Source organism: Athene noctua, chromosome 4, assembly GCF_965140245.1.
Source record: "Athene noctua chromosome 4, bAthNoc1.hap1.1, whole genome shotgun sequence".
NCBI classification, from domain to species: Eukaryota; Metazoa; Chordata; class Aves; order Strigiformes; family Strigidae; genus Athene; species Athene noctua.
The window spans coordinates 65,272,185-65,297,619 of NC_134040.1; the positions used below are offsets into that span (position 1 = coordinate 65,272,185).

Consider the following 25,435-nt stretch of genomic DNA (forward strand, 5'->3'; position numbering starts at 1 on the left):
AACAGTTGAACAGCAGTCCAGTGTCAAGAACCACATGGGCAAGCATGTGGTCTCCGGGATGTTGTGGTAATACGAGTTATTATTCATTAGTGTTATCTCCACAAAGGCAGACAGGGTGGCAGCTTTCACCTGCCCTGTGAACCATCCTCCAGTAGGTGTTTTCCCCCAAAGTCCCTCACCAGGTGCTGTTGGTAGCCAGCCACCTGCTCCAATGGACCATGTCACAGACTTTTTACCAGGGCTGTGCAGAGATAGTGATGCTTTATCCCTAGTCAGTCCTGCCTGTTGTCAGAGATTTTCACCGATATGGCAGCGTGAGGAGGGGAGGACAGCTAGCCACAGAGCACCCCACCGCAGGGAAACTGCCGCATGGGCCACAAGTCTATGCCCCAGCCATCTGGGCCAAAGAGTGTTGTGGATAGGAAAAAATCCTTCTGTGTGGCCATTGATGTCTCTGTGTTGCTCTGGAAGCAATGAACTCTTCTGTGTATTTTCTTTTTTGGCCAATCCCATGTTAGGGAAGAGCTTTTCAGAGGGGCTCAGCTGGGGATTAGCTGACTGAGGAGAGAGGTCCTGCCACCTTCCATGGAAGCAGTATTGCTGCATGGTGTCCTCTCAGCAACAAATCCAGCATGTAGCTCACCACCAACACACTTCACCAGGCTACCTCCTTCGTTTCTCACAGCTTACAAGCTGTTGGGCTGTCCTTGCCCCCCAGATCCACCCTGGTTACATGAGCTGCTCTGCCAGGCTCTCGCCCGTCTCTACAGGTGACATTCAGATCAGGCAGTGGTCTAAAAAAAATTCCTGCTGCAGGTTCAATATACTTTTTCTGCCTGTGTCAAGCCTTTTAAACTCATGTAGCTGAGTGCAAGGCTCACTCATATTCTATCCCTCTGCATACCTTATAATGAGAACTGCTTGAGGAAAGGTAGACACATCTTGGTGTTCAAATTCATTTCAGAAAATGACAGAGGAGTGCTCTACTCTTCTCCCTCTGAAGGTTTTTCAGGGTTTTTTTATAAAAGCAGGGCTTATTTGAGGGCAAATTAAAAATAGCCTTGAAAGTAACTCTGAGCTTTAATCTCCCATGTGACATTGCATCATACATGATGAGAAGGAAATACCTCCAGGCTCTAAATAAACCTATTATCATTTAATCTCTAATGGCTTATTTTGAAATCCAAACAGAATATATCTTTTGTGCACTTGCACAGCACAGAAGATCACTCTGGGTTTCCAAGCCCTAACGGAGGCTTAGAAAAACATCAAAGAGGAAACAAGCAACCAGGAGCTGGCTGGTGAAGAGCAGCAGGCTAAACTGCCATGATAGAAAGCTGTGATGGTGTGGCAGCATCAGCTGGGCATTGGATGGGGACACTCCGGCTCAACAGGGACAACAGCTCAGGCTTCTGCCAGCTCCTTCTTTCCACAAAAATACACCTGCAGCAGGGTGGTGCCTTTCCCAGAGGATGCAATCATCCCTGTGGTGTCCCATCTGCCCCAGGAAGGTGAGGGGGACAGGGGATAGCTCTGCACAGGCCATGTCCCCTTGCTCCCCTTGGCTGGCACTGGAATATTCAAGGCACCAGTTCCACTTTTCCCACCACCACTGCCATGCCACCTGCTTTCCTGTACCACCCCGGTGCTTGAGGTGCTTCAAGTTTTTCTTTACTATACTGTAACTTAAAAGGAAGCTTTATTTTTCTTAATATGTAACAATGTCTTTTTTACTGAGCTGGAAATTCATAAATACTGCCTATGTACTTTCCTAAAGGAAAAAAACATGTACTTTCCTAAAGGAAAAAAAAAAAAAAAAAAAGCACTAGCCTAACAGTCACTTCCAAACAAAGGTTTATATCATTTACTGGCATTTCAAAGAGGCAGCCTCCCCGGTCCAAATGAGTGTGCATGTGATACCCAACACAAAGTCAAGACAAAACAGGAAGTAAAAATTGCTTTCTTCTGGCTTTCAATTTTTGTATTCATCTAAAGCATATTCTGCACCAATGTGAAAGACCTTGACTTGTTCAGCTATGCAATGCATCCAATTTGAAACAGACTTATATCAGCCTTTGACTTCTCTTGTGCATGGCTTCCCCGTATTAATGAGGACAGAAAACACAGATACGCTGTCATGCACAGGCAGCTGCATAACGCAGGAAGAACACAACTACAGGTGTGGAAATTTAATCAATCACCATCTAATTCAACACAGTAAAAGTCTTCTTTACATATGTACGTCCACTGACACATTTAACACACCAAAGGAAAGACTGCTGAAAAATGACTGTTGTCTCTCTCTACATATATATATATTTACACAAAGCAAAATATACAGAAAAATACACATCCTGACTTTACATCCTGCCTGACATTGTCAATATCCTGCCAGTGTTACGCAGTTTCAACAATGAGCTTCCAGCAGCCCGGCGAGCCTCGTCCACAGGGTTCTGCACAGAGCTGTTCTGCAAGCCTAGCATTTTGTTTAATTGCCAAACATCTCCTTAAAGATATAAACATGACAAATATCACAGTGCTATCACACTAAAAAATTAAAAGTCCATTAATGCTTTAGAAATACAGCTTTTGACAAAGTCTCAAATCCTCATACTAAGAACTACTCTCAGACAGTCAAAGGCCATATCCAGGTGAGCACAGCCTGCTCCTTCAATTCACAGCCTGCAGGAACATGCCAGTCATCTTAGCATCAGTTGCTCCCCAAAAGAATCCCTAACTAATACAGACGAAAACTTTACACTAACTTCCTCTTGCACTGATGACTGCTGAGCATATACTGGCTGCGTGTTTGGTAATGTACAAATCACAGAATCCCTGCTGCTGAAAGCTTACTGACTAAACAAGACCAGCACAGTGCTGACAGGATGCACGTATATGTAAATATACTTATCAGCGTGCCTCTTGGAAGCATGTTAAATAGGAGTCTTCTTTCCTAACTTTATAATCTAACAATCAGGTATCTGGTCTAAGCTCATTTTTATAATCAATATAAAATCTCAGTGAATACACACACTCAAGTGTTTATAAAGTGCAGTAAAAATAAGGCAGAGAAAAACATGACACATGAAACAAAAGTTGTTTGGGGTTCTTTTTGCTTTAAAATGCTCCTGGCCAAGAGTTAGCACAAACCAAAACTTTCATTATGCTCTGTGGCACAGAGCAACTTTTTCTTGAGTATTCTTTTACTGCTGTATCTGGGGAGGAACAAAATGCGGCTGCAGGTATTGGCAAAAGGATAGACCTCATCTGGGTTTTCTGCTTGAGGATCTGCAATACAAAATGTAAAATATTCCAGTCCATAGCCGGGGATTCGATCAGATCCTGACAAAAAAGCTGAAGGAATGAGAAAAACAAAAACAAGTTAGCAAATTAAAAAAAAACCAAGATAATGTTATCAGAGGATGAAACTCATGGTGGTGAATTAGTGTAAAAATATGGCCATTTCCATAAGTGAATTATCTTGCTTTGTTGAATTTGTACCTAAATATAATAAAGTCTCTTGCTGATTCATAATAATTGTAAGTCTTCTTTTATTTTTACTTATATAGACTTTGTGGATGAGAAAGGCCAGGCTAGGTTTGACCTTCTATGTTTAAAAAGGATGAGCTAGCTTCTGCGATCCTTTGAGAAAGCTGAACTGCTTATGTCAACATAGTCTGCTCACCCAGGTTGAGGCCTCTGACCAAGAACTGATAACCACAAAAGTAAGGGATAATATAATTGCAAGGTTCGAGGCAGTCAGATGCACTCAGGCAAGCCTCAAGGGATGTGAGAAGGGTCAGAGCTGTGTCTGTGCATTTCTTTGTGTCACTTCTTTGTGGTTTTCACTAGAAAATGCAGCAGCGGAGGGAACACGTCAAAAAGCTGTTTGGAACTATAGTATTTTCATGTGCAAGCATCTAAAATGTGTGCTGTGGGGGAGAGAAAAGGGCTATGAAAAGTTTAAAATGCCTTATATATTACCAAGAAACATTTTCTTTTTTTCTTCTGGGAGTCTGTGAAACACAGTCCAAAAATTCCTGATGGTTTGATCTAACTTTTTATACTGACTGTACGTCACATTCTGTCAAAGAGATAAAAACAAAATAGGCCAGTTAATCCTATTTCCATTTTGATTTAAAGCAACAATAGTTTATCTAATAAATTCTATAATGCTGTTCATAGATATTCAAACCCTCTTAACTTCTGGAATCTGCTTGTTCATTTGTGTTTCAAAGACTCATATATCCTTGAGCTATGACTTGATTTTAGTTCCCTATATCCTTGTACCTGATGCAGAATAGAAACAGACTCAAAACAATGACACAAATCCAAAAAAAAGAGAAAGTCCCTTGAGCTTCTGTTCTTCTGTTCATGACCTATGCACTCAATGAAAGAACACATCAGAAGGAGTTTATGCTAAGCAGATATAGCAGAAGTACACTGTGCTTGTATCTGATACCTTTTCTAGCAGATGCCAGTCAAATTCTGCGTGTCCCTGGAGAACAATCTGGAGCTCTGTGGGGTGAAACATCTTCCACTTTCTAGCTGGGCAGCCTCTTGAAAACCCTTGCATAAAGTCCTCAAATGGCTTCCGTATCGATTCATTGAACACATAATTCACATACAAGTCAACAAATTCTTTCCTGCAAATAAATTTTGAATCAAACAAGCCATGCAATAGGTGCTTTTTTAAAAGGAGAATTATAGAGAACTTTATTCCTTATTCCTTTATCCCGTATGACCTGCTCTACTGTAAGGACTCAGTCTTTACCAAGAGCAGTCATCACTGGCAGTTCTTTATTCATGGAATCAGCTGGGAGGATCATCACAAATAAAAGAGAATGCTGGCCAACATGGATTCATTTTGATAATACTCCTTGAACTTTGTGTGAACACTCCAGTGAATTCCTATCAGACACTTCACTATTAAGATGCAACCTAGCAGACTTAAATGGTGTAAAGTCAGCAAAACTCCCACTGAATGCCCAAGAATTATCCTGAAATCAAAATAAATATTTGCACAGCTACTAATCAGTACAGCTTCACTCTTCTTTCTTTTTGTAATGGGGATTTGTTTAGTGACATTGTACTTGTACAATCAACTCAACGTAAATGTACTTCAAGCTTCCTAAACAGCCCTCTCCTGCATCCCTATGGGGTCCTCAGATCATCTCTAACTCAGGCCACAGAATTTCTCTCTGTACCCTGTGCTGAAGTTAATATTGATACACCTTATTGATAGATTACTCCTTCTCTGTTATATACAAGATACACTCCATATATATAACTATGCAGGAAACATTTTGCTCGTAAAAAAACCTTATAAAGGTGTACCTATAGCTGGATTTCCCAGACAAGTTATCTGTATTTCCCTGGAAGTACTGTTCAGGGGTATCTTACACATTTGTTAGAAATTTCCCTGGTAAGGCCACGCATCTCTGTATATGCACATGCCAGGATGTCCAAGGATCCCCTTCTTGTCCACTGCTTGCAAAAACTGGCAATGTCTGGCACATATGCAGCACGTACAGCAAGAACCAAAAGCATACAACCTACTGGACCAAGACCAACAGCACAATGCCAAAGTTCAATATTTTCTAAGAGTATATGGGGATGGGCAGATACGGTATTTCATACACTTGTAACAAGACAACAGAGTAAGAAAAAGAAAAATAAAACCAACCTGTTATCCTTAGTGACAGGAATGTTGGCACCATTTTTTTTAAGTTCAACAGTAACCATGGAATCTCCTTCTTCCATTATCTATGCAAATAAATAAAAACATATTGGATGCTACATCTATATATGACAGATACATATGTGCTACATCTATTATTCTTTCTTTCTGCAGGGCCTGACATAGCACTCTTACTAGTTTTGAGTTTACAGACAAGTTGTGTCATTTGCAGTGGGACACTGTCTTGTCTGAGTACATGCATAGCACGTCGGAATGGCACAATAGTGTCTTACTGTGAAGTCCATGTCCAGGCTCTCAAGGGTATGATCACATTCTTCATCCAAAATTCCCTGAAGATTCCTTTTGAAAAACAAGGGAAAAAACAGAGAAGAAACACGACCATTCAATGCTCTTTCAAATTCCACTGAAAACCATTTTCTGACAAGCAGTATTTAAATGCACATCTATAGAGAACACCTGTACTCTCAGAGAACCTTCATATATGGCCCTAAACTGATGTATACACTTATGTCCTGCTGCTGTTGTGAGCTGAGGGCAAATGCCCTCTCTGCAAAGGATTCCAGGCAAGCTCACCCCCACGCCCTGTGGGGCTAACTTTACACAAATTTCAGCAGCAAGTGGGCTTGGTCCACAGCCTTATTCTCCCAGATATCATCTAGTGGGATGATCTGGGAGAACTGGTTTGGGGTGGTGCAGCACCTCTCAAAGTATTGCAGGCAACCTGACGTTTCAGTCTACTGTGGACTTTTTTGCACCTCAAGGGAATCATTGGCTCATGGGAAGGAGTTCTCATCTTTTTGGCTGTTTTTAGCACTTGTGTGGAAAGCTGGGCGTCAGGGGCCTAGAAGCTTTATGTTGGTGGCAGTAGCACCTCTCCCTGCTGTACCTGCCTGAAACTTTCCCAGCGTGTGGAAACTCTGCACACAGGCACAACTGCAGCATATGGCAGTACTGTGCTTGTGCCTAACAACATGGTGGAAATAGATAATTACCAAATCGGAGAAAAAAACCCAACATTAGTAACTGGGTGCTTAGTTATTCCATGTCTGAGCTACAGCTCAAAATGCTTTGAACTATATATTCACAATGTGAACATAAGCTCACGTGGAGCAGAAATCTGACCCCCTCTAAGCCACAGGGCTTCACTTTTTATTTTGGCGATGCCAGCCTCTGTTTGACAGCAACATCCGTGCCCTGCACAAGGGCCACTTTGACAATCTGTAGGTTTTAGCAGCTCCGCAATGTCAAACATAGGTTTCCCGGGTACCCCGAACACGGCCTTGGCGTCCTCGGTGCCCACCGCCAAGCTAGGAGACCCGCCTCGGCCGTAGCTTCCCCGCGAACGCCCGGGCCGTGCCCGGCTCGTACCGGCCTGTGGCTGGCAACAGCTCTTCCAGGTCCTCCAGGGCGGGCGGCAGGCCCAGCAGCTTTTTGTAGAGCGCCCTGGGGAAGGGGAAGGGTGCCATGCGCCCGTTGTACAGGGCCATGCCAAGCAGCGTCCCGATCCGGTAGAAGGTGTGCTCACCGCTCGGGGCCTGGTGGAAAGCAGACCCATCAGAGAAAGCCGTGACTTGCCTTTCCCGGGGAGCAAGGCCCCCCCTCCTCCCCGGGCCGCGGGGCCCCTTACCTGGCTGGGGAACCACGCCAGGTCGGAGGCGAAGCGGCGGAAGACGCCGGTGCTGGGTTGGCAGAGGGTCCTGGCGGCGACGCTGAAGAGCTCCTGGGACATCCCGCCTTCGTCCACGCCCGCCTCGCCCACGAACGACACCTGCGAGCCCGGAGACACCCATGGCACCCCGGGGGAAAGAGAGCGGGGAGCGGAACCGCTGTGCGCGCACGGCAGCGCGGCCCGGGCCGGTTTGGCGGGCGCACCGGAGGCGGCGCGGGCCGCGGCGGACCGAAGGAGCGGCCATGCTGCGCGGCGCGGCGGCCCTGCTGCTGCGGCGGGCGGCGAGCGGCGGCCAGGGCCAGGGCCAGGGCCAGGGCCAGCACCCCTGCCAGGGGCAGGGCTCGGCGCGGCCGCAGCCGCTGGAGCCGTCGCTGCTGCGCTTTCTGGTGTGCCCGCTCTCCAAGCGGCCGCTGAGGTGAGGTGAGGTGAGGTGAGGGGCGGGGGCCGCGCCGGGCCCTCCAGGGCGGGAGAGCAGCTCCCGCTGCCAGCCCTTGGCCTGCTGCTGCCGCCCCGGGTCAGGCGGGAAGGGCTGCCAGAGGGCAAACCCGGGTTATTTATTCCTCCGTTTGTTTGTTTGTTGGTTTTCCCCTGACTTGCCTGGGCAGGTACGAAGAAGCTACCAACGAGCTCATTAACGAGGAGCTGGGCATTGCATACCCCATCATCGACGGCATCCCGAACATGGTCCCAGAGGCTGCCAGGACCACTCAGAAGAAGCCCCCTGCTGAGGGCTCGAAGCAGCCCTGAGGACTCCCCAGGACAGTGGTAAAGCGGGGCCGATGGCTGGGGGAGGCATGCTGCCCTCCCTGCCCACGCTCACTGTACTTGTTCCTCTCCTGTCCCTAGCAGGCTTGTTTTACTCAGCCAGCGTAGATGAAACCTTCCCACAGGGCTGCACCAGTACAAGCAGTTTATGTTTCTACAGTCTCCTCCTTCCTATCACAATACCAGTTTATGTATTTTTCCACCTGTGGACCTGGATGGGGATTAAGCTTTTTAGGCACAACTAGTACGATGCATTTGCTAATCTCTGGGCTTCTCTAAAGCAACACGGTTTATTTAATCTCATCAGGTATTGCAGTTGATTTGAGAGAGTTCCCTTCTGGCACTGGTGACTGTTGTCATTTTCTTAGTAGTATCTGGAACTGTATAAAGTCCTCTGCAGCAGCCTATCACTTAATTACTGCTAAGGCAGATAAAGAGGAGGAACAACAAGAAGCACTAATTCCTTCTAGCGTGTCCTTTCAAGAGTGTTGTGCATTTGTAGTGTCACTAATGAAAATCCTCTAGGTGGTAATCATTTTTGCGGAAGAACTGTACCCTGACTAACTGATCTTAAATAACAAGCAATGACAACATACAGTGATACGAATCTCTCTTTGAATTACAAGGTTTGGTTTGGTTTTGAACCGATAGGTGTATTGAAATGTATTTGTCTCACTGTCAGAATGTAAAATAAATTAGGCTGATGTTTAGTAACAAAACTTGAGTTAAATGAAGACATTTACTTGAACGATACCCATGTCTGTATGTCCAGTAGCTGCTTGCTTGCTGTGGGGAAATGAGAGCACTTGGGAAAAGATGTACTTGAGCATTTGGGGATTTTGTTAGGGTGGCCTCCAACATATTCCAGTGTCTGCTTAGGAGATGCATGTCCCGGTACTATTTGTTAAATGTGTCTTAGTGCCCAAGTTTGATAGGCAGGCTGGGTCATCTTCATTAAAGAGGCATCTTCTGACAGGTTAGTGGTAAAACAACACCAACAGAGTCCAGGATTTGGTAGCCAAGTTGGCAGCTACAGGTGCTGTTTAAGTATGCAGAGTATTTTTCTGCTTAGCGCTATCCTCACTAGACAGGGAACAGCAGATACTCTTGCTAAATACTTCAACCTTTCCTGTTTTCATTTATAGCAACACTAGAGAATGGAGTGACAGACCACTATGAGGGTGTCATGTGCAAAGAACTGTGTTCTCAGTATTGACTGACAAAATGTCTTCACAGGACACAGCTACCAAGGGGGCAGGTTAATGCTATGATAACCTATTACAAGGGTTTCTTTGTTATGTTTTGCTGCTGGGTGGTGTATATCTGCTACACAAACACATGAATGTCCTTTACGTGCTAAAAAATCCAGAAATGCAGCATCAAGTAGTAAATACTGCAGACCTGAGTGTCTCTTGGTGGGATACTAACAATGCAGTCAAATAAATCAGGGTGCTGCTGGGCAAATAATGCTGTGATGCACAGTGTGAAAGGCAGTGCCTGCAAGACGTGTATTCAAAACCTGACTCCAGCTACGTGCAGCTCTTTGTTGGGACTCCCTGTACAATCAGTGGATAGACTCCAGATCTAGAGCACAGTACAGAGCACAGGCTGTAAACAAATACCGCTTTCAGCTGATGTAGAGAGGGAGGGGGAAGGAGAAGTAGCTCTAGGAGCCATTGTCACTCTTCTCCTAAGTGTACAGGAAGGAAAAGCTTTGACAGCTCTGGTTGGTAAGAAGGCTCACTTGAAAAGAACCAGAACTGGGTACTAGGGCACTGAGGTTGGTGGTTCCTGCTGTACCAGCGTGGTGCTAGACTCTGATGGCCCTTGTGTTAGTGACCAATACGGCACATGGTCCCCGAGCTGAGCTCCGCTCTGGCCAGGTGCCCTGTTCTTACATCAGCCATCTCCTGCAGGACTGGGCTAGCATTGTAATACCCCAAAAAAATACAGCTGTCAGAACCTTTGGGTTTGTGTGGAAACCACAGACTAAAGCAACACGGAGACAGCAGCATTATAATCAGCTTTTCATCTCTTGCTGGCACTATCCTTCCTTCAGGCAGCATCTCCGTGAAATAAACGGCTTCTGTGGCTGTGTCACTTGCTGGCCTCTTAAGGCTGGATCCCCAGCCACCAGGTTTTTCACCTATAGCAAACTAGTCTAGAGTCTTTAAAGCCAGTCTAGCAGTCATAGTAATGGACTTTGTCAATTACCAGTTTCCTGAGCAACTCTCTTACATTACCCTAAAGCAACCTTCACAGTAAATAGCACTGCCACTTGCATTTAACTTATGCCAACAAAGCCTGATGGCTACCTGGAGTAAGAATGTAAGATACTGCCCTCCAGATTTACTCTACAACCCCTGTGGAACATGTTTTATAAGAATTTGATAACTAGCTGTTTTGTTGTATGCTCAGTGAACACTGAAACCCTTCTACCAATACTTCAGTAACACTGAAAACCAAAGAGCAATGCAGCAATATATTCAGAGCTAACAAATAATACAGTTCGGTTTCTTACCTTTAAGATCCTCTTGAAATGCTCAGTTGATGCATTATTTAAATGGGTCCATATGTCTTGCAGAAGGTACTGTCTTCTGACTGGAAAAATCCAGTGTTCTGGCTCCATCACTATCAAGGCTATCTGAAGATTGAAGTAACAGTCTGTTAGAAGTGTATTTTTCTCTTCTGAATTGTAAAAAAATTTACAAAAACTTACCTCACTACAGGGGCTGGATAGAGCATTGCGTTCTGTATTATGAATGGCAATCTTGTCATGCATGTCAAAGATGCATGGATATTTGGTCAGCTTCCACAGGGCCATCTGAAATGACAAAGAAGAAAGAAAAAGATGTGTTGATTTTCTCTTGTAAAATCAGAGTTCAGGGGTACGTGTGCAGACTGAACTGCCAGTCTGTACCCTGGCAAAGTCCTGTGTCTCTGAAACATGCGCTTCTTGTGTACATGAATGCTACACCAACAGAGGCACACTTTCTAAAAGCAGCTTCTAAACATTTCTGTGAGTGGGAAATCCTGACAGAGGCATCTGAACTGTCTGTGCAGGCAGACACTTGTGTTACAGTGCCCCAAGAATAAAACACAGGGAGAGTGATTTTAATATCATCTTCCATAAATCAGCTAAACCAAAACACATAGTAAAAGTGTCCTGGATACCCATGTTATGGTACACTGTTGTTAAAAACTGTTGGGTTTATTATCTGTAATACCAAAAGTAGATGTTGGTATACAAAATAATCTAATTCGAAGTGTTAGACCTCCAGTGTGGTAAGTAAGCAACTTCAGGTAAAGTCCTATTTGGCTTTTGATTCTATACTGCTGCTCAAACCTCCTCCTCCTCTGCTCTGATTAATTGGTACAAAATTGGTACATCAGCAAATGAAAGCTTATGAAACAATTAGGCAGTTGTCCTGCTGATTCCAGCCAAGTTGCCAGATAACCACATTTTTTGCCTAAGGAAGCCCCTACTATCTACATTTCCATTTCACAGAATCATTCAGGTTGGAAAAGACCACTGGCATCAATTAGTCCAACCATCAGCCCTACTCTACAAAGTTCTCTACACCATATCCCCCAACATCTCATCTAAACGACCCTTAAACAACCTCAGGCTGCTTCCTGTGACACTGATTGCATTTGGTAGCTAATTTTCGCTCCTTCATGTCCTCAAGAAATCAACCATTTCACAGATTATTTTTTAGTACCATGAGGGTTTTTTTAGATGTAAGTAAATAGAAATGTTTAGTAGGATTTCTCCGCAAAAGTTTAGAGACCTCACAATATTTCTGTTAAACATAATAAAATCCAGAGTAACAAGAAGTATAGCAACCATCCCTCACGGTGCTATTTCACACTGATCACCAGTTCAAAGCAAATATTGCTGCTTAAGATACTGGAGGACAGCTCCAACTCTTAGAACCAGGGGTCATCTCAGGAAAGGCACTATTGTAGCTGCCAAAATACCGGGATGGTAAATGGCTTGAGTAATTTAGAACAGATGGAGGGCTAGGGAAAATGCATTGTCTTTGAGATGGACTAGGCTAGAGTCTAGAGCTGACTTTCATATATATCAACTCATTTAAATAAAACAGAAAAAAAATCCTGCTTCGCACTGCTGGTAAGATTTTATACTTACTTCTTTTAAATTTAGGATGAAACACAATTCTATAATTGCTTTCACTTGAGGCACGTAGAAGTTGTTTTCTTGTACTCTGAAACCAGTTCTGGAGTTCACCTGTATTGATACATATGATATGAAAAGGGGTGTCAGCAGATCTAGTGAGCTATGCATCTGTGTGGCAGGGCAGGACTAAGGAGTAACAGGGCTCTCTGCAGAAAGTGCTCTGAGATTCTGCACAGAAGTGGAAGGGTAGAAGTGCTGTGAGTAGCACAGCACTCAACTGTGAGAAGTCTCAGAAAACCATGTATAAACTAGCAGCAGAGTAATTTTCATTTACAATGAAGAGCCCTTAACAGGACTCCATCAGGAAAGGTATGTTTGTCCTACTTTGCAGGACAATCTGATGTTCCCTATTCACATTCACAATTGTTGTCTGGCAAAGATACAATTTCTGGGGACACAGTGAACATGTAAAGCTCCAAATGATGGAACCACTTATGGAGGAGTAGGCTTGCTGCACTTTTCAGTTTATTTTTCTGGATGAAACAGATTCAAGAGTCTAAACTTCGAGGCCCAAATCTGCATTCTCAGCCAAAAGGATATTAAATTCTGAGTAAAATTTAATGGGTCACTCTGATTCACAGGAAGTGCATGCTTGAGCTCTTGACTTTCTTGAAACTTGAACATCTCAGAATGAGAAAGGATGGTTGTCAAGAATACTTATTGCCCTCTGTCTTCCATTTGTATGCAGCTAAAGATGCTCTAATTCTGTTGTCCCAGAAAATTTCTTGGGTAACGGGCTCTTAAAGCATCATTGCAGTTTTACTGTGGCAGCCATGACATGCCAAGCAGGTGGGTTGTCTTTTAAATGATTAACTTGAGCAGTTGCTGGGGTGAGGGATCTCACCAGCAGAAAGGGGAATGAGCATGCTACACAATGGATACCACATCAGTAGCTCTGTACACATCAGTGCATGCACTCCTCACACCACTGAAAGCATCCCTCCCCCTGCCAGGGGCTGTGACGCGCTTCAGCTCTGCACTTCTCTAGAGGGTCAGACAGGCACAAGTCAAGAGTAGGATTCCTCCAAAGCTATGCTGGTGTAGAGCCAATGAGATTCCCGAAGCCACGTCAAATGACAAGGTCCCATGTTCCCTTTTAAGAGGGAAACCCAGAGAGAGAATTCAACAAGTAAAAAAGATTAAAATACTCATACTGATACATCCTATCTCATCAGGATCCCAACACTTTCTCACCTGGTAAAGAATCTGCAGTATTTGCAGAGTCACTGTTTCATGTGGGTGCAGGTGGAAGAGGTTTCTTTGGCTGGTTCCGACTTCTATGTGAAATTGAAAGAGGCTTTTCTGGGAAACCCTCTGATATAGAGTGACCAGCTTCTTGAAGAAGGATGTTTCTAGATTTGACCACAGGCATTCTGTATAGAAAACAGCCAGTGAAGTATCCATCACAGGTAACATGGAAATGACTGCAATTCCTGGATGAAGCTGCATTTTCTCTTTTTATCAAATGAATTAAACCCAAAAAATGCTTAATTTTGCAGTACACAAAATAGGAAACCTCAAACTAAGAATTCTGTTTTTCCTGTGTCTTGCTGCATAGTCCTCATGTTTCTACTTCTACTGAAAGTATTTTTTTCAGGCTGAATTCTAGAACAAATTACATCAGTGATAATAACTCTTGCTCTGCAGCTGAAAACGACCAAGTATTTAAATCATTCAGTTCTATCATCACAAAACACTACCAAGAGTTTGCAGGTCCTTTGGCTGGAGCTTCGTGATGGCTTGTGCTAGAAGCCTGAGAGAATGGTAAGAGCTCTTATCCTCTCCCTGCAGAAGGAAAGGCAAGATCAAGTAGACTCTGAAATTTTCAGGAGAGATGGGAGAGGAAGACAATAATGGCAGCAACTTCTCAATCTCCTTTTGCACCTTCAGAGGGGAAAAAAAAAAAAAAAAAAAAAGAGGCAAGGGTAAAAAATGCAATTATTTTTTGCCAAAATAATCTATGAATTAGGTTGGCATGAAATTCCCAAGTTTCATGCACAAATCCAGAGCTCCTTAGTATCTGTGTAGTGAGAATCCTTGTATCATCCTTACCTCTTGGAAGACTTCTGGCTTCTTGCTGATCTTCTCATAAAAATGTTGCACTTTGGCTATGTTTACACCCGAGAATTCTTTGGAAGTTTTGAAATGTTTGTCTCTATCACAAAGGAAAATAAAGAACACCAAATGCTGTGAGAAGCTGGTTTTTGTTACTGGCTGAAGAATAGTGAAGCATCTTAATATCAGAAAATACTTGGGAAGTTCAGCCCCAGCTCCAGTTGGTATAATTTCATCTGTTCTAAGAAGATACTCTCACTGTGGTGTGACCTGATTCTGTCCTTTCTGTCTTGTGTGGCTGTGCACTGTTAATGGTAGGCTTCCTATATTTCACCCTGAAACAACTTGCACAGTGCCGGGAGGAGCTATGATGGATCTTTTGGGAGCTGTAGTAGTGCATATAGGGATTATCATCCTCTGTCCAATGTCACTATAGGATAATCTGCTAGAATGTGAGCTATTATAGCAAATTTCAATGGGACTGGGGAGATAAAAAATTTAATTTTAGCTTGGGCTTTGAAAAATACAGACTTGCTTCTTGCAAATTCAGATACAACTTATCTCTACATATGTGGCCTAAAATAACACTTTCTGGTCAGTTTAAAAGCAGCCAATATATTCTGTTATGTCTGAGTAAGTGTACACTACCTTTTCTCCAGAAAGCTTCCGTTGATGCAAGCCTCAGATGAAAAGATTCGCCTGATATTCCTGATAGTAAAAAACAAACCAATGTCAGTCCTTTCAGCATGAGTAGCAACTTCAGGTTTTTAATTCTGAAAGAACAAAAACCATGTGTACAAGTGTGTCTGCACCTGATCACGTAAAACTTTTCTTAGCACTACTTTATTGAGAGCATTGCAGAAGACATCGCATTCAAGGAGTTAGTGATCTTTGGCAAGCAACCTCTGCTCGTGTGAGGGAACCTGCTCAAGCATCCCATGCCAGCATGGACTGCATGTTGGTGGGTGTTATGATGCAGATAACTTCTTCAGACAGGTTGGGACATTACCTGATTTTGCTTGTTATGCAAAATAAAAGGCACTGACGCATGGGAAGGAGGAGGAACCCCTCCACAGATGGAGGATCTTTGTAGCATGCTGAGGGAAAATCCATCAGGGTATCCATTTGCTGCTGCACAAAAGCTAGGTTCCCAGTGTCTGAAGGGATGTTAGACTTACTCACTACCTGTATTCCTGGTTCTATTCTTATTAAAGCAGCTGTTTTATCAAGCAATTTGTTGTCAGGCTCTTCCTGTTGAGATCTGGAAAGAAAACTCTCTCTCTCTCTCACCCTCTCAACAACCACTTTCCATATGATCCAAACCATACTAAAAGTGGCCAGGGAAACATTTAGATCAAAATTAGCCAAGATTTTTAAATGCTCAAAATCAGCAGATAGCCAAAGAAAATAACCTTCCACGTAAGATCTGAAAAAAGACTAAATACTCATAATTTTCAGCCATAAGTGTAAGGCTTCCCACAGTAGTTACTTAGTGCTTTTGAAACTGGGCAACTAAAGAAGGGATCACTAATTTTTAAATGCTGACACACACAAAGCATTGTAGTTTGGGTACTCTGGATTATGGTTTTTGCACAAGGCCTCAGTCTGCAGACCAAATCTTTCACTGATTTGACTTGTTGGCTCTTCATCAGCTCTGTGCAAGAGGAGGAGGACAAACCTCCAAAGCCAGCCAGTACATCTGCTCTGTTCCTGCAAAAGGGTTATCAAAGGGCTGTTGCTTATCAACACCTCTTTTTCCTGTGCAAAACCTAAGTAAGAAGTGCTGGTACAAGATTCTGTCTCAGCTAAATTCTTGAACATGAGTCCCTACAATAGTGTCCAAAAAAAAATTTTTAGAGAAAATCATGTATCAGGGGTAAAAAACCCCAGCAAGTTTCTGACTTACTTTTTTATACTCTCCCAGTGTTGCGAACTGCAATTAGAAATCCATGTGTCCACATCTTTATCCTTCAGAGTGGCAATTCCATTCAAACAGGAATTCTGTATGAAATCATTAAAATATTGATGAGGTTACAGGTCTAGCAGATGGGATTCTTTTTTTCAAGCCAATCATTACAAAAACATTTCAGCCTAAGTGTGAACAAATCAATGGTCATCCAGCATGATCCAGATGCATTAACCAGAGAACAGATATATATAACTGCACTACAAGTTAGTTTATGTGTAAACATGGAAAGAACCTCAAGAGACATATAAGAACTTGGTGCAGTAAGAGCAGGATGGAAAATCTAAATGTTTCCAGTAGTAATGTGAACAATGGTAAAATTAGAAGCCATGATCAAATATGCACATACCTCGTTGTTCTTGCAGAGGACAATACTTTGGTTTCCTCCTGAAATAATTTCAATCACCTCTTGTGGCACGTCATTTTCTGTGAAAGAATAAAAATATTTTCAAAGGAACATTTGAAGAGACAGTCATTATCTTCAGAGAGTCCAGTGCACAGATACGGAACAGTAAAAAAATCCCTCCAATAGTAGCTGTCTGTCTAAAAGTTGTTTCTATGTGGCCATTACCCATGATGATAAATCAAGCAGCAAAGGAATTATCCATTGCTAGAATCTGTTGGGATGATCAAGCAAGCATGAGACATGTTAGCCTCTCAGTGTAAACATGAAATCAAGAAAGCAAGAATCTCCCTAGAAGAAAATACAGATTGTACACATCTGCAATGACTAATTACCCTGACAGGATCTTCCAGTATTCACTGGTGAATTGATGGGAATTGGTATCAACTGATGAGGCTTTCTCTTATCTCCCAGCAGTCCTTCTTCGTTAGAACCAAATGAATAGATTTTGTCCAAGGAGGGAACATAGACCAGGGTGTGCTGTCTATTCAGAAAAAGAAGAATGGTCATAGCAAGCTAATACCACTGAGCTAGTCAGAATAAAATCTACAGATATGTTTTCAGGATGAATAGCTGAGGCTTGTCTTTAAAAGCCCTGACAGTTCAGCTAAAGAATCCCTTTAACCAAAGTCTTGAGACTCTTCCTTGCATAAACATTCAGCAGTAAAGAAATATATGGACTCAAATTTCCTATATTATCCTCTAATGTTTGTGATTTATCCTGGTTCCACATACAGAAATAAAGTGTTATGCCTTGCTAGCTTCATGCCCTTCCATTTTTTCAAGCACAGTTTCTATGCTGCTGAGCCTGATACAAAGCCCAGGAGAGTTGACAGGAGACTTTTTCTGGCTCAGTTCCAGAAACTGGGTAATTATCACAAAGACCTACAAGTTTGTCAAAGTGGACGGGAACTCTGTGACTCTCCGGACACAGGCTTTTAACAGTCTTTTGCCCTTTGGAACCCAATACACCCTGCATTTCTTAAAAGAGCAAAAACCAAGGGCGTCTGGTATCTTTCACAGCCCTCTGCTTGGCATGGGCTGAGGGTTCTGCTTTCACAGGGGCTGTGGCAGGAGGGTGCCTTTCACATGAGGAATGGACAATATTCTGACACTGCTGACCTACTGGGATACAGGGATTTGAACATCTTGGTGACTCCCCTCACTACTGTTCTTCGGTGATTCCCCTAAGACCTTGACCTTAGAAGGCACTTTATTTGTACTTTCCCACCTGCCACAGGCAACCTGAGAAGCTCTTGCTCCCCACAGCTCAGCTACCACACGAGGCATGAGTTCATTCTGGGTGGAGTTGTGACCAAGCTGGCCAGCCCCTCCTGCTCCAAAGGTACACACCAACCCCTCCTGGAAGACAAAGAAGTAAACAACAGGACCACTGCATTATTAATGGCATTCAAATGGTCACCACCAAGAGTGAGCAAGCAAGACATGTTATATGAGACTCTACTTAAAGAGTCCCCTGATTCAAACACAGGTAGAGTTCACTTCTCATCAAACATAATCTTACGCTGCAATGTCCAAATCATTTAACTCCTGCAAAAAAGCAATTTAACTCCAGAGAATAACTCTCTGTTGTTCAAGAATTTTACTTGTATGAGTGAACCCTGTTGAATTAGCTATTGTTCACATTTTCTGAAGCCCCCAATACGCTACCAAAAAAAAAATTTTTTTTCAAAAATACTGAGAGTTGAACTGCACCTCTTTGCCCCAGGATTCCCATTCACCATCTCCCTGCAAAAGTCTGCATGCAGGTGATGGGAATCTGAAAAAAGGCTGGTTTCCCCAATACCTTAGTTAACATCCCTTGGGGATCGTCTTTAGACTCGGATGGAAGTAGGCATTGCCATCCCAATTTCTCCGTGTGCTGACTTTTAGTGGCATATCTTTTCTCGCAGGGTGAGGTCTCAGATGCTGACTTTCCACTTCAGACTCACCTTGGAGAGAACTGCAGTGTGATCTGACCCGCATGAGATAAACACAGTCTTCCAGTGCTCTAACGCTCTAATGTATGATGGGCAGCTCCTGTCTGGAAAGAAGATGGTACTGCTAAAGTGAAAGAGTAGGGGGGGAGGGTGTCACACAAAGAAAGATTTCTAAAATAGGGGGGTTTAGCACCTTTCAGTCCCCTCTTACAGCAATTCATGTATTTACAACTTGATTTTGTGTTGTTTCCTACCCTCCACCATAAGCATACTTTTTCTCATAATGTTTTTTTTCATAGTATTTTCTTTTCATTTACATTCAATCTGAAACAAAACACAGCACTTTGACATCTGCTTGCCAAAAGGTATTTGGCTTCAAAATCTCGTGTGGACTCATTCAGACCCTGCTGACTTCAGATTCTGTCTGGCTAAGGCAACTCTGCTCTGGTCTTCTAAGTTTGAAGACAATGGATGATTTTAATTCTTCTCTCACATTGTGTTTACAGAGAATTAAAGAAGGCAAAGAGGTATAAAATTATTTCATTCAAGGCTGCCTGGAGAGAGAATGGGACAGGAAAGAGACCTCTGAGACACACGGTTTTAAGAGCCCTTGCTATCCAGTTGACTCCATAAAAGGACTGGAAGTTCTCTGTAGAAAAACAGCCCCTAAATCCCTTGTCCCTGCATGCCCTTCCCGGTCAGGATACAATAGCTCGGAAACAAATAACTTATCCAGGTATACCTTCTTCAAAAGACTTTATTGTCCACTGCTGTTCCAAAAGAGCTTGACAGTCCAGAGCCACTCCCATGTCTGCACTGACCAGGAAAACACCTTCCTACTGCTCTACTCCCAAACTGCTGTCCTTCCTTACCTTCTGTGTCTCCGAGTCCCAGCTGCCCAAAACTGTTCCTTCCCCAGGAGTACACAGCTCCAGAGAGTGACACGGCAACACTGTGAGCTCCTCCAGCAGCAATCTGAGCTAGTGGGAGGCCCTTCAGTCTTTCCACCAACTGCGGTTGGGGGATGAGCGTGGTTTGGCTCCCCACTCCAAGCTGTCCATGGGCGTTCTGGCCCCAGGTGAAGAGCTCACCTCCTTCACACACAGAACAAAAGGAAACAGCTCAGCCTCACTGCCTCCCTTGAGTCTTTGGGAGTGGTAGTGAAAATTGTGCTGCTTTGAGGGATCTAGCTGCCAGGTGAGACCACCATCTGTGGCCAAATCTCCCTGTTTGCTTCTGACCCCTCTGGGGCAGCCCCATGATGCTCATGTGACTCTGCACAGCAGGAATAAAAGCAGGGTGTTTCCACCCCTAAAGCCATACTTGCAAGAAGTTCCCAACCAGAGAAGTGCTCCCAACTTTAAGACTCAGCAGGTCTGGTGACAACAGAGTGGGGTGACCACATCTGCTCTCCACAGCACACCTTTGTGGATGGGTAGTGGTCAGGAGCTGGAGAGTGACAGAGCTGCATGTCCCTGGGTGCTGGGAGGAAAGGTCAGTGCTGGTAGCCAGCGCACTTTGTGTCCCCCACCCTTTGCCAACTAGGTGTCACCAGCTACTGGGAGTAGTTCAAACACTCCCTTCCAAGCGCAAGCCTGCCACAATGTGACTCCCATTTGGAGGAGAAGTGTGCTTTGAAAGAGGCTACCTCTGGACAGTGCCATGGCGTGCTGGTCCCCACATGCTATTTGAACAATATCTTGGTTTCTTAGTTCTTTCACCAGCCTACAAAAATAAGGGGAAAAAATAAAAATAAATCAAAACAGGTAGATGCTGTGCCATGAGACAAAGTAAAGAAAGAAGATCCTCTGCTCGCCAAGTTCTAGCATGTTTAGCAGGAATTACATGGAAAAATATAGGTGACCTGTAAAATGATTCACCCTGCTCTTATGCTAGCCTACTGCAGCTGGGATAACTGATTTGATTGTGGTTTGCACCATGGGAAGCTGGAAGAGATTCAGGCTCAGCCCTAGGCAAGCTAACAGAAAACCCCACAGCAAACTGCTGTGCCCTTTTTAGATGAGGATTACCCTCTGTCCTGGTTTTGGCTGGGATAGAGTTAATACTCTTCCTAGTAGCCAGTACAGTGCTGTGTTTTGGATTCATTGTGAGGATAATGTCACTAACACACTGATGTTTTAGTGCTTGCTAAGTAGCGCTTATCCTAAGTTAAGGATTTTTCAGTTTCCCATGCACTGCCAGTGAGCAGGTGCACAAGAAGCTGGGAGGGAGCATGGCCAGGAGACCTGACCTGAACTAGCAAAGGGATATTCCATACCACAGAACATCAGTCTATGAACTAGGGGGAGTTGGCCAGGAGGGGCTGATCGCTGCTCAGGCATTGGTCAGTGGGCGGTGAGTAACTGCATTGTCTTCTCTTGGTTTTATTTCTCTCTTTTTTATTATATTCCTTTTCTTTACTATTATTGTTATTATATTTTTAGGTTACTTATTAAACCATTCTTGTTTCACCCCACAAGTTTTACTTTTTTTCCGATTCTCCTCCCCATCCCACTGGGAGCGGGGCTGGGGGGGTGTATGGTGCTCAGTTGCTGGCTGGGGTTAAATCACAACAACCTCACAGCTTAATCAGAGGGTGGCAAGGTCTGGGTGTGCTTGGGTCTTTCACCCCCAGTTTTCCCAAGCCACGTGTGGTTTGCAAGTCATCCGCATTACTCTGGTATGTGCTACCGATCCGTACTACATTTAAGAAACCTGTCCCGTGTGCATCCTATGCAGCTCAGATCTTGGTATTATCCTCAGAATCAGTGCAATTCTTGCTGGCTTAAAAAAGAAGATAAAGTTTCGGGTACTAGGAACGTATGTGTGCCAGTTCCCTCTCTACAACAGGAACACACCTCAGTCTCTTGGAAAAGGGAGACACATTTTCTAACCGTTACCATCCATACCTCCACCCTGTGAAAGCTTCTTACCTTGTCTTAGAGCAGTCAGCTGAAGCTGTTGCCCAGTGTTCAGAAAGCTTCCCATCAGAGGAGAGAATGAGCATATGTGTTGCGTCGTGGTTTGAGCACTGCAACTTCTCATTCCTCTGCGACTGTGTGTGCTCTGCAGAACAAATACAGGCAGGCACGGCGGTCATGCTGAGGCAGCAGGCATCTTAGCCATCTCGGTGCCCTCCCCAAGATCTCTGTGTGCTACTGCTTCCACCAAGAGCTTCTGCTCCTCAGTGAAAAGTGAGACAAGTATGTATGATTTCTTTTCTCAGGCCCCTCGGGATTCCTGTGTCCTACCCACTGCTTGGTTTCATGCCAGGCGACTCTCCTGGCAATCACTAAAAGACAATTCTCTATCTCTTAGGCTGCTATGCCACCAGCTCCCAAGGCAATCAGCAAAACATCAGCAGAAGCACACTATCACTTTTACACAGCTGTGGAGTATCACGGGGAGATAAAGCACTTCCTGAGGTATCTCACCGCCCCAGATTTGTCACAGCCTTGGTGATGGGACGCCTTGAAGTCAGATGTTTCACAAGGCACTGGAGAAGCAATGATGGAAAATGCACACCTTGCCTATTGACAGCAGAACGATGTCCCTTCCTGCCTACAGCTGAGGGGCTGCAGGTGCTGTCCTGGCCCCGAGGCACCGCATCTACGCAGTGTCCTGCGTGTGGCCCTACTGCAGCACAAGTGTCTGAGCGCCAGGACGGCCAAGCGTGCAAGGTTCTCAGAGCAAAGTCTTCCCTGACAGCCCCGGGGACTCGCTGTCCGCCCTTCCCACACCTCCCCAGCTTAACCCCAACGCGTAACCAGACAAGGAAATCCACGTCGTGCTCTCCCTCCTCCCAGCCTCCCCGACGGCCGCGCACCGGGACACGTTTAAGCCGCTCATACAGAGGTTCGCCCCCCGCCGAGAGCCCCGGCAGGGCGCCCACCGCCCTCCCCGGCCGCTCCGCTCCCGCCGGTCTGTACCTCCCGTGCCCCCTGGCTGCCCCGGGCGGCCGCTCCGCCGGCCCCGGCGCCGCCGCCGTCCCGCCGCCATCGCCCGCTCGCCCGCTCGGCAGCAGCGCCCGGGAACGTCCCGCCCCGCCGGGGAAACGGGAACCGAAACTCGGCAGCGGGAGGCGGAGCGAGCGCGGCCGGTTCCTCGGGGAGCCCCGAGCTGGCGAACTCTGTCCCCGGCGCTGAAATGGCGGGAGGTGCCGGGGCTTCGGTGAGCTGCCGGCGGGAGGAGAGGGGAAAACAGAGCGGGAGGAAGGATGCCGGGGTTCCCGTGTGGAAAAGGCAATTGTTTGACTTCGTTATTCACCTCAGAGGGTGACCCGCCCGTGTCCGGCCTTTGTAGCTTTCCGTAAACTCAGAGACCTACTACCCCTCTGCTCCCTGGGTAAGAGCCCCGCAAATTCAGGGGGGCTCCTTGTCTGGGTGAAGTCAAGCACCAAGCAAATGCCCAGTTTAGAAATATATCAACCTCTGAAAGCCATCTTCTAACATTGTTTGGTAGAAGAATTTAATACTTCCATTCTCACATAGTGTCTCCTATCGTCTGCTAAATCTCCACCTGCCTTCAAAGACTTCCCCCTGGAAGCTTCCCCCCCCACCCCAAGAAAGGCCACCCCCCAGCCTGCCCCACCTCCCACACTTTCTCACTGGACTGATGCATGCAGGACCATCTTGAAGATGAAATAAGGGATACCCATGTGAATAATGAAATGGATCAAAACACGTAAGAGCATTTTTGTTGTATTCCTAATAACATCCACTGATGAATTAAACTCAATCTACTTATGAAAATTTTATGCTTGCATAAAGCACAGATTTAGGTGGGCCACTCTACAAGAGTCCCAAGAAGCACAACATCAATCTACAGATTTCTACTGGCATTCACTGAAACAGTGTAAAATTAATTACTGAGACACCAGAAGCATTTAATGTGGACCATCTTGTGGCACACAAAAAAGGCACACAGAGGCCCCTGGGGTGAAGAAAAAAGGATGTGGAGGAGCCGTAGAAGCAAAGCACGGTGAACCTGGGGCATACAGACTCCCCAGGGAGGAACACTCCAGCCTGTCTTTCCCAGTCACTTCCCTACACACACTATAGGGACCTTGTCTCTTTCCACAGTACATAGGAAAGCCTTTAAGATCAAGAAATACCTAGCTAGAGCTGTGACACTGAAGCATGAGCTACGAGGGGGCACTAGAGGTCCTTCTGCAGCAAAGTATGAACTAACGTCTCCTCCTTGGAAGGAAAAACTGTGCTCCGAGCAGAGGCAAGGGCACTCGCCTCCTCTTTGGCACAGAAATTAAGAGATTCGAGGGGAGGAAAGGAAGCACACCGATGTCTTTCTTCCTTTTGGAGCTACGTTTTTCCTGCTGCCGAGTGGACTGTTGACAGTGACTTCAGTCAGAAAGGCTTGCTCTGGTACGCTACTGCAGGTTCCTTAAACACCCTGCAGTTCTCTGCCCAAGAGGTATCAGGGCCTGTGACAGTCTGGCCAAGAGGAATCTGGGGTCTGTGAGGGAGGTGCCTGGCAACTGGCAGGAGACAGAGGAAAGAGGTGAACTGTGCAAAATGGTTTTCGTAGCTAGAACTGGCTTTGACAGATGTATCTGTCCATACTTTGGCCATCTCACCCCTTTTCATCACTTCTACAGTGACTTACCTGTACAAAAAACCCCAAACCAAACCCACCACAAAAAAAATCTCCATGTGTCAAACATCTCAGATGCAGCACAGTGCTTGCTTATGAGGGCAGCCCTTCTCCCAGGAGAACAACACGGAGCACTTCCAGGGTGAGGGGAACAGAGAAATCCAGGGAAATGTGTGCAGATGCCATGATGTTGCAGGAGGAATACCCCACGGTGGGCCCCAGGGAGCTGAGGAAGCATGCGGCGGAAGCCCATTCCCACAGGGCCAGCAGCTGAACGGGTGTGAGCAGGTCAATCTCTCCAGAGCAGATCTGGGAACGTGGGGAACTTGCAGCCCCTCTCATCCAGCCTGTCTGACTCACAGCCCCCAGCTGCTCCACATGGGAAGGGACACGGTGACCTGGGGGCCACCAAGCTGCTGGCAACCCACACTGGGCTGTGCCGCATCCTCCAGTTTCACAGGAAGGGACACCGATCACCTCCGTCCTTCTCCGCCCCGGAGTGCCAAAGCAGGGCCCCCAACACAGGCCCCAGCAGCACCAGCGCTGAGCATCGCCTCGGCCTGGACGGCCTCGTGTGAGGCGCAGCCAGGCCCAAAGGGGGGGAAGGAGCGCAGGGGCAGAACAGGGCACCCTGTGCCGCCCCACCATGCTCCGCCAGGGGGGTTAACAGCACCAGGGTGCTCTGGGGCACTGCGCTTTCCGGGCACTTGTCCCCACAGCCTCAAGCAGCATCACCCAGCACTGCCCAAGGAATATTCCCAGTTTCTGCTGGTGGCAACAGCCCCCTGCCCTCAGCCCCTTGGGGACCCCTCCGGAGCCATCCCGGGGCAGGTGCCACAAGGCAAGCCGAACGAATGCAGTGGGCCGCAGCTCCGTCCCAAGTATGTACAGAAGCAGCCCGACAGCTCTCCTTTTCTCCCTCGTCCCCGCTCCCGCGGGAAGCCGACCCGCCTCCCGGGCTCACCTGCGGCCCCCCGCAGCGGGTGGCAGAGAGCTCGGGGTGGGCGGGTGGCGAGAAGCGGGGACCAGAGCGATGCCAGAGCCGAGCGGCAGCCGGGGCGGGATGCGAAGGGGCCGAGGTCAGCGGGCGGGCGGCGGCGCCCCGCTGCCGTGGCGGGGGCCGGG

At 45.9% G+C, this 25,435-nt stretch overlaps 2 protein-coding genes across 6 annotated transcripts; one reads left to right on the forward strand and one right to left on the reverse strand.

The window, feature by feature from the left end:
- Window positions 1-2,174: 2,174 nt before the first annotated feature.
- Window positions 2,175-25,412, reverse strand: LOC141960323 (putative E3 ubiquitin-protein ligase HERC4). 4 transcript variants are annotated; one of them, XM_074905595.1, is made up of 23 exons: window positions 25,275-25,412; window positions 21,634-21,766; window positions 20,349-20,425; window positions 19,573-19,794; window positions 18,713-18,804; window positions 17,992-18,122; window positions 17,096-17,244; window positions 16,707-16,783; window positions 16,298-16,392; window positions 15,040-15,099; window positions 14,389-14,491; window positions 14,037-14,220; window positions 13,531-13,709; window positions 12,289-12,387; window positions 10,855-10,959; window positions 10,657-10,779; window positions 7,329-7,469; window positions 7,070-7,236; window positions 5,974-6,040; window positions 5,687-5,766; window positions 4,463-4,646; window positions 3,985-4,084; window positions 2,175-3,354 (listed from the first exon to the last, which is right to left on the reverse strand). In XM_074905595.1, exons 2-23 carry the CDS (start codon window positions 21,705-21,707, stop codon window positions 3,140-3,142), a joined length of 2,724 nt encoding a protein of 907 aa, XP_074761696.1. In that variant the 5' UTR covers window positions 21,708-21,766; window positions 25,275-25,412; the 3' UTR covers window positions 2,175-3,139. The 4 variants fall into 4 exon arrangements, with proteins under 4 accessions (XP_074761696.1, XP_074761695.1, XP_074761694.1 ...); XM_074905594.1 differs by having other exon boundaries at window positions 2,175-3,288; window positions 10,657-10,959; XM_074905593.1 differs by having other exon boundaries at window positions 10,657-10,959.
- Window positions 7,384-8,854, forward strand: LOC141960327 (phosphatidylinositol N-acetylglucosaminyltransferase subunit Y). 2 transcript variants are annotated; one of them, XM_074905600.1, is made up of 2 exons: window positions 7,384-7,785; window positions 7,976-8,262. In XM_074905600.1, exons 1-2 carry the CDS (start codon window positions 7,490-7,492, stop codon window positions 8,115-8,117), a joined length of 438 nt encoding a protein of 145 aa, XP_074761701.1. In that variant the 5' UTR covers window positions 7,384-7,489; the 3' UTR covers window positions 8,118-8,262. The 2 variants fall into 2 exon arrangements, with proteins under 2 accessions (XP_074761701.1, XP_074761702.1); XM_074905601.1 differs by having other exon boundaries at window positions 7,670-7,790; window positions 7,976-8,854.
- Window positions 25,413-25,435: the final 23 nt, after the last annotated feature.

Excerpts from the sequence above, each read along its gene's own strand:
- LOC141960327 (XM_074905600.1), top strand. The coding sequence starts at position 7,490 with ATGGCACCCCGGGGGAAAGAGAGCGGGGAGCGGAACCGCTGTGCGCGC. Across the intron at positions 7,786-7,975 it reads CTCTCCAAGCGGCCGCTGAG|GTACGAAGAAGCTACCAACG; the intron begins GTGAGGTGAGGT and ends TTGCCTGGGCAG.
- LOC141960323 (XM_074905593.1), bottom strand. The coding sequence starts at position 21,707 with ATGCTCATTCTCTCCTCTGATGGGAAGCTTTCTGAACACTGGGCAACA. Across the intron at positions 18,123-18,712 it reads ACACTGCAGTTCTCTCCAAG|GAGGGGTTGGTGTGTACCTT; the intron begins GTGAGTCTGAAG and ends TTTGTCTTCCAG. Across the intron at positions 3,355-3,984 it reads AAAAAAGAAAATGTTTCTTG|CTTTTTTGTCAGGATCTGAT; the intron begins GTAATATATAAG and ends TCATTCCTTCAG.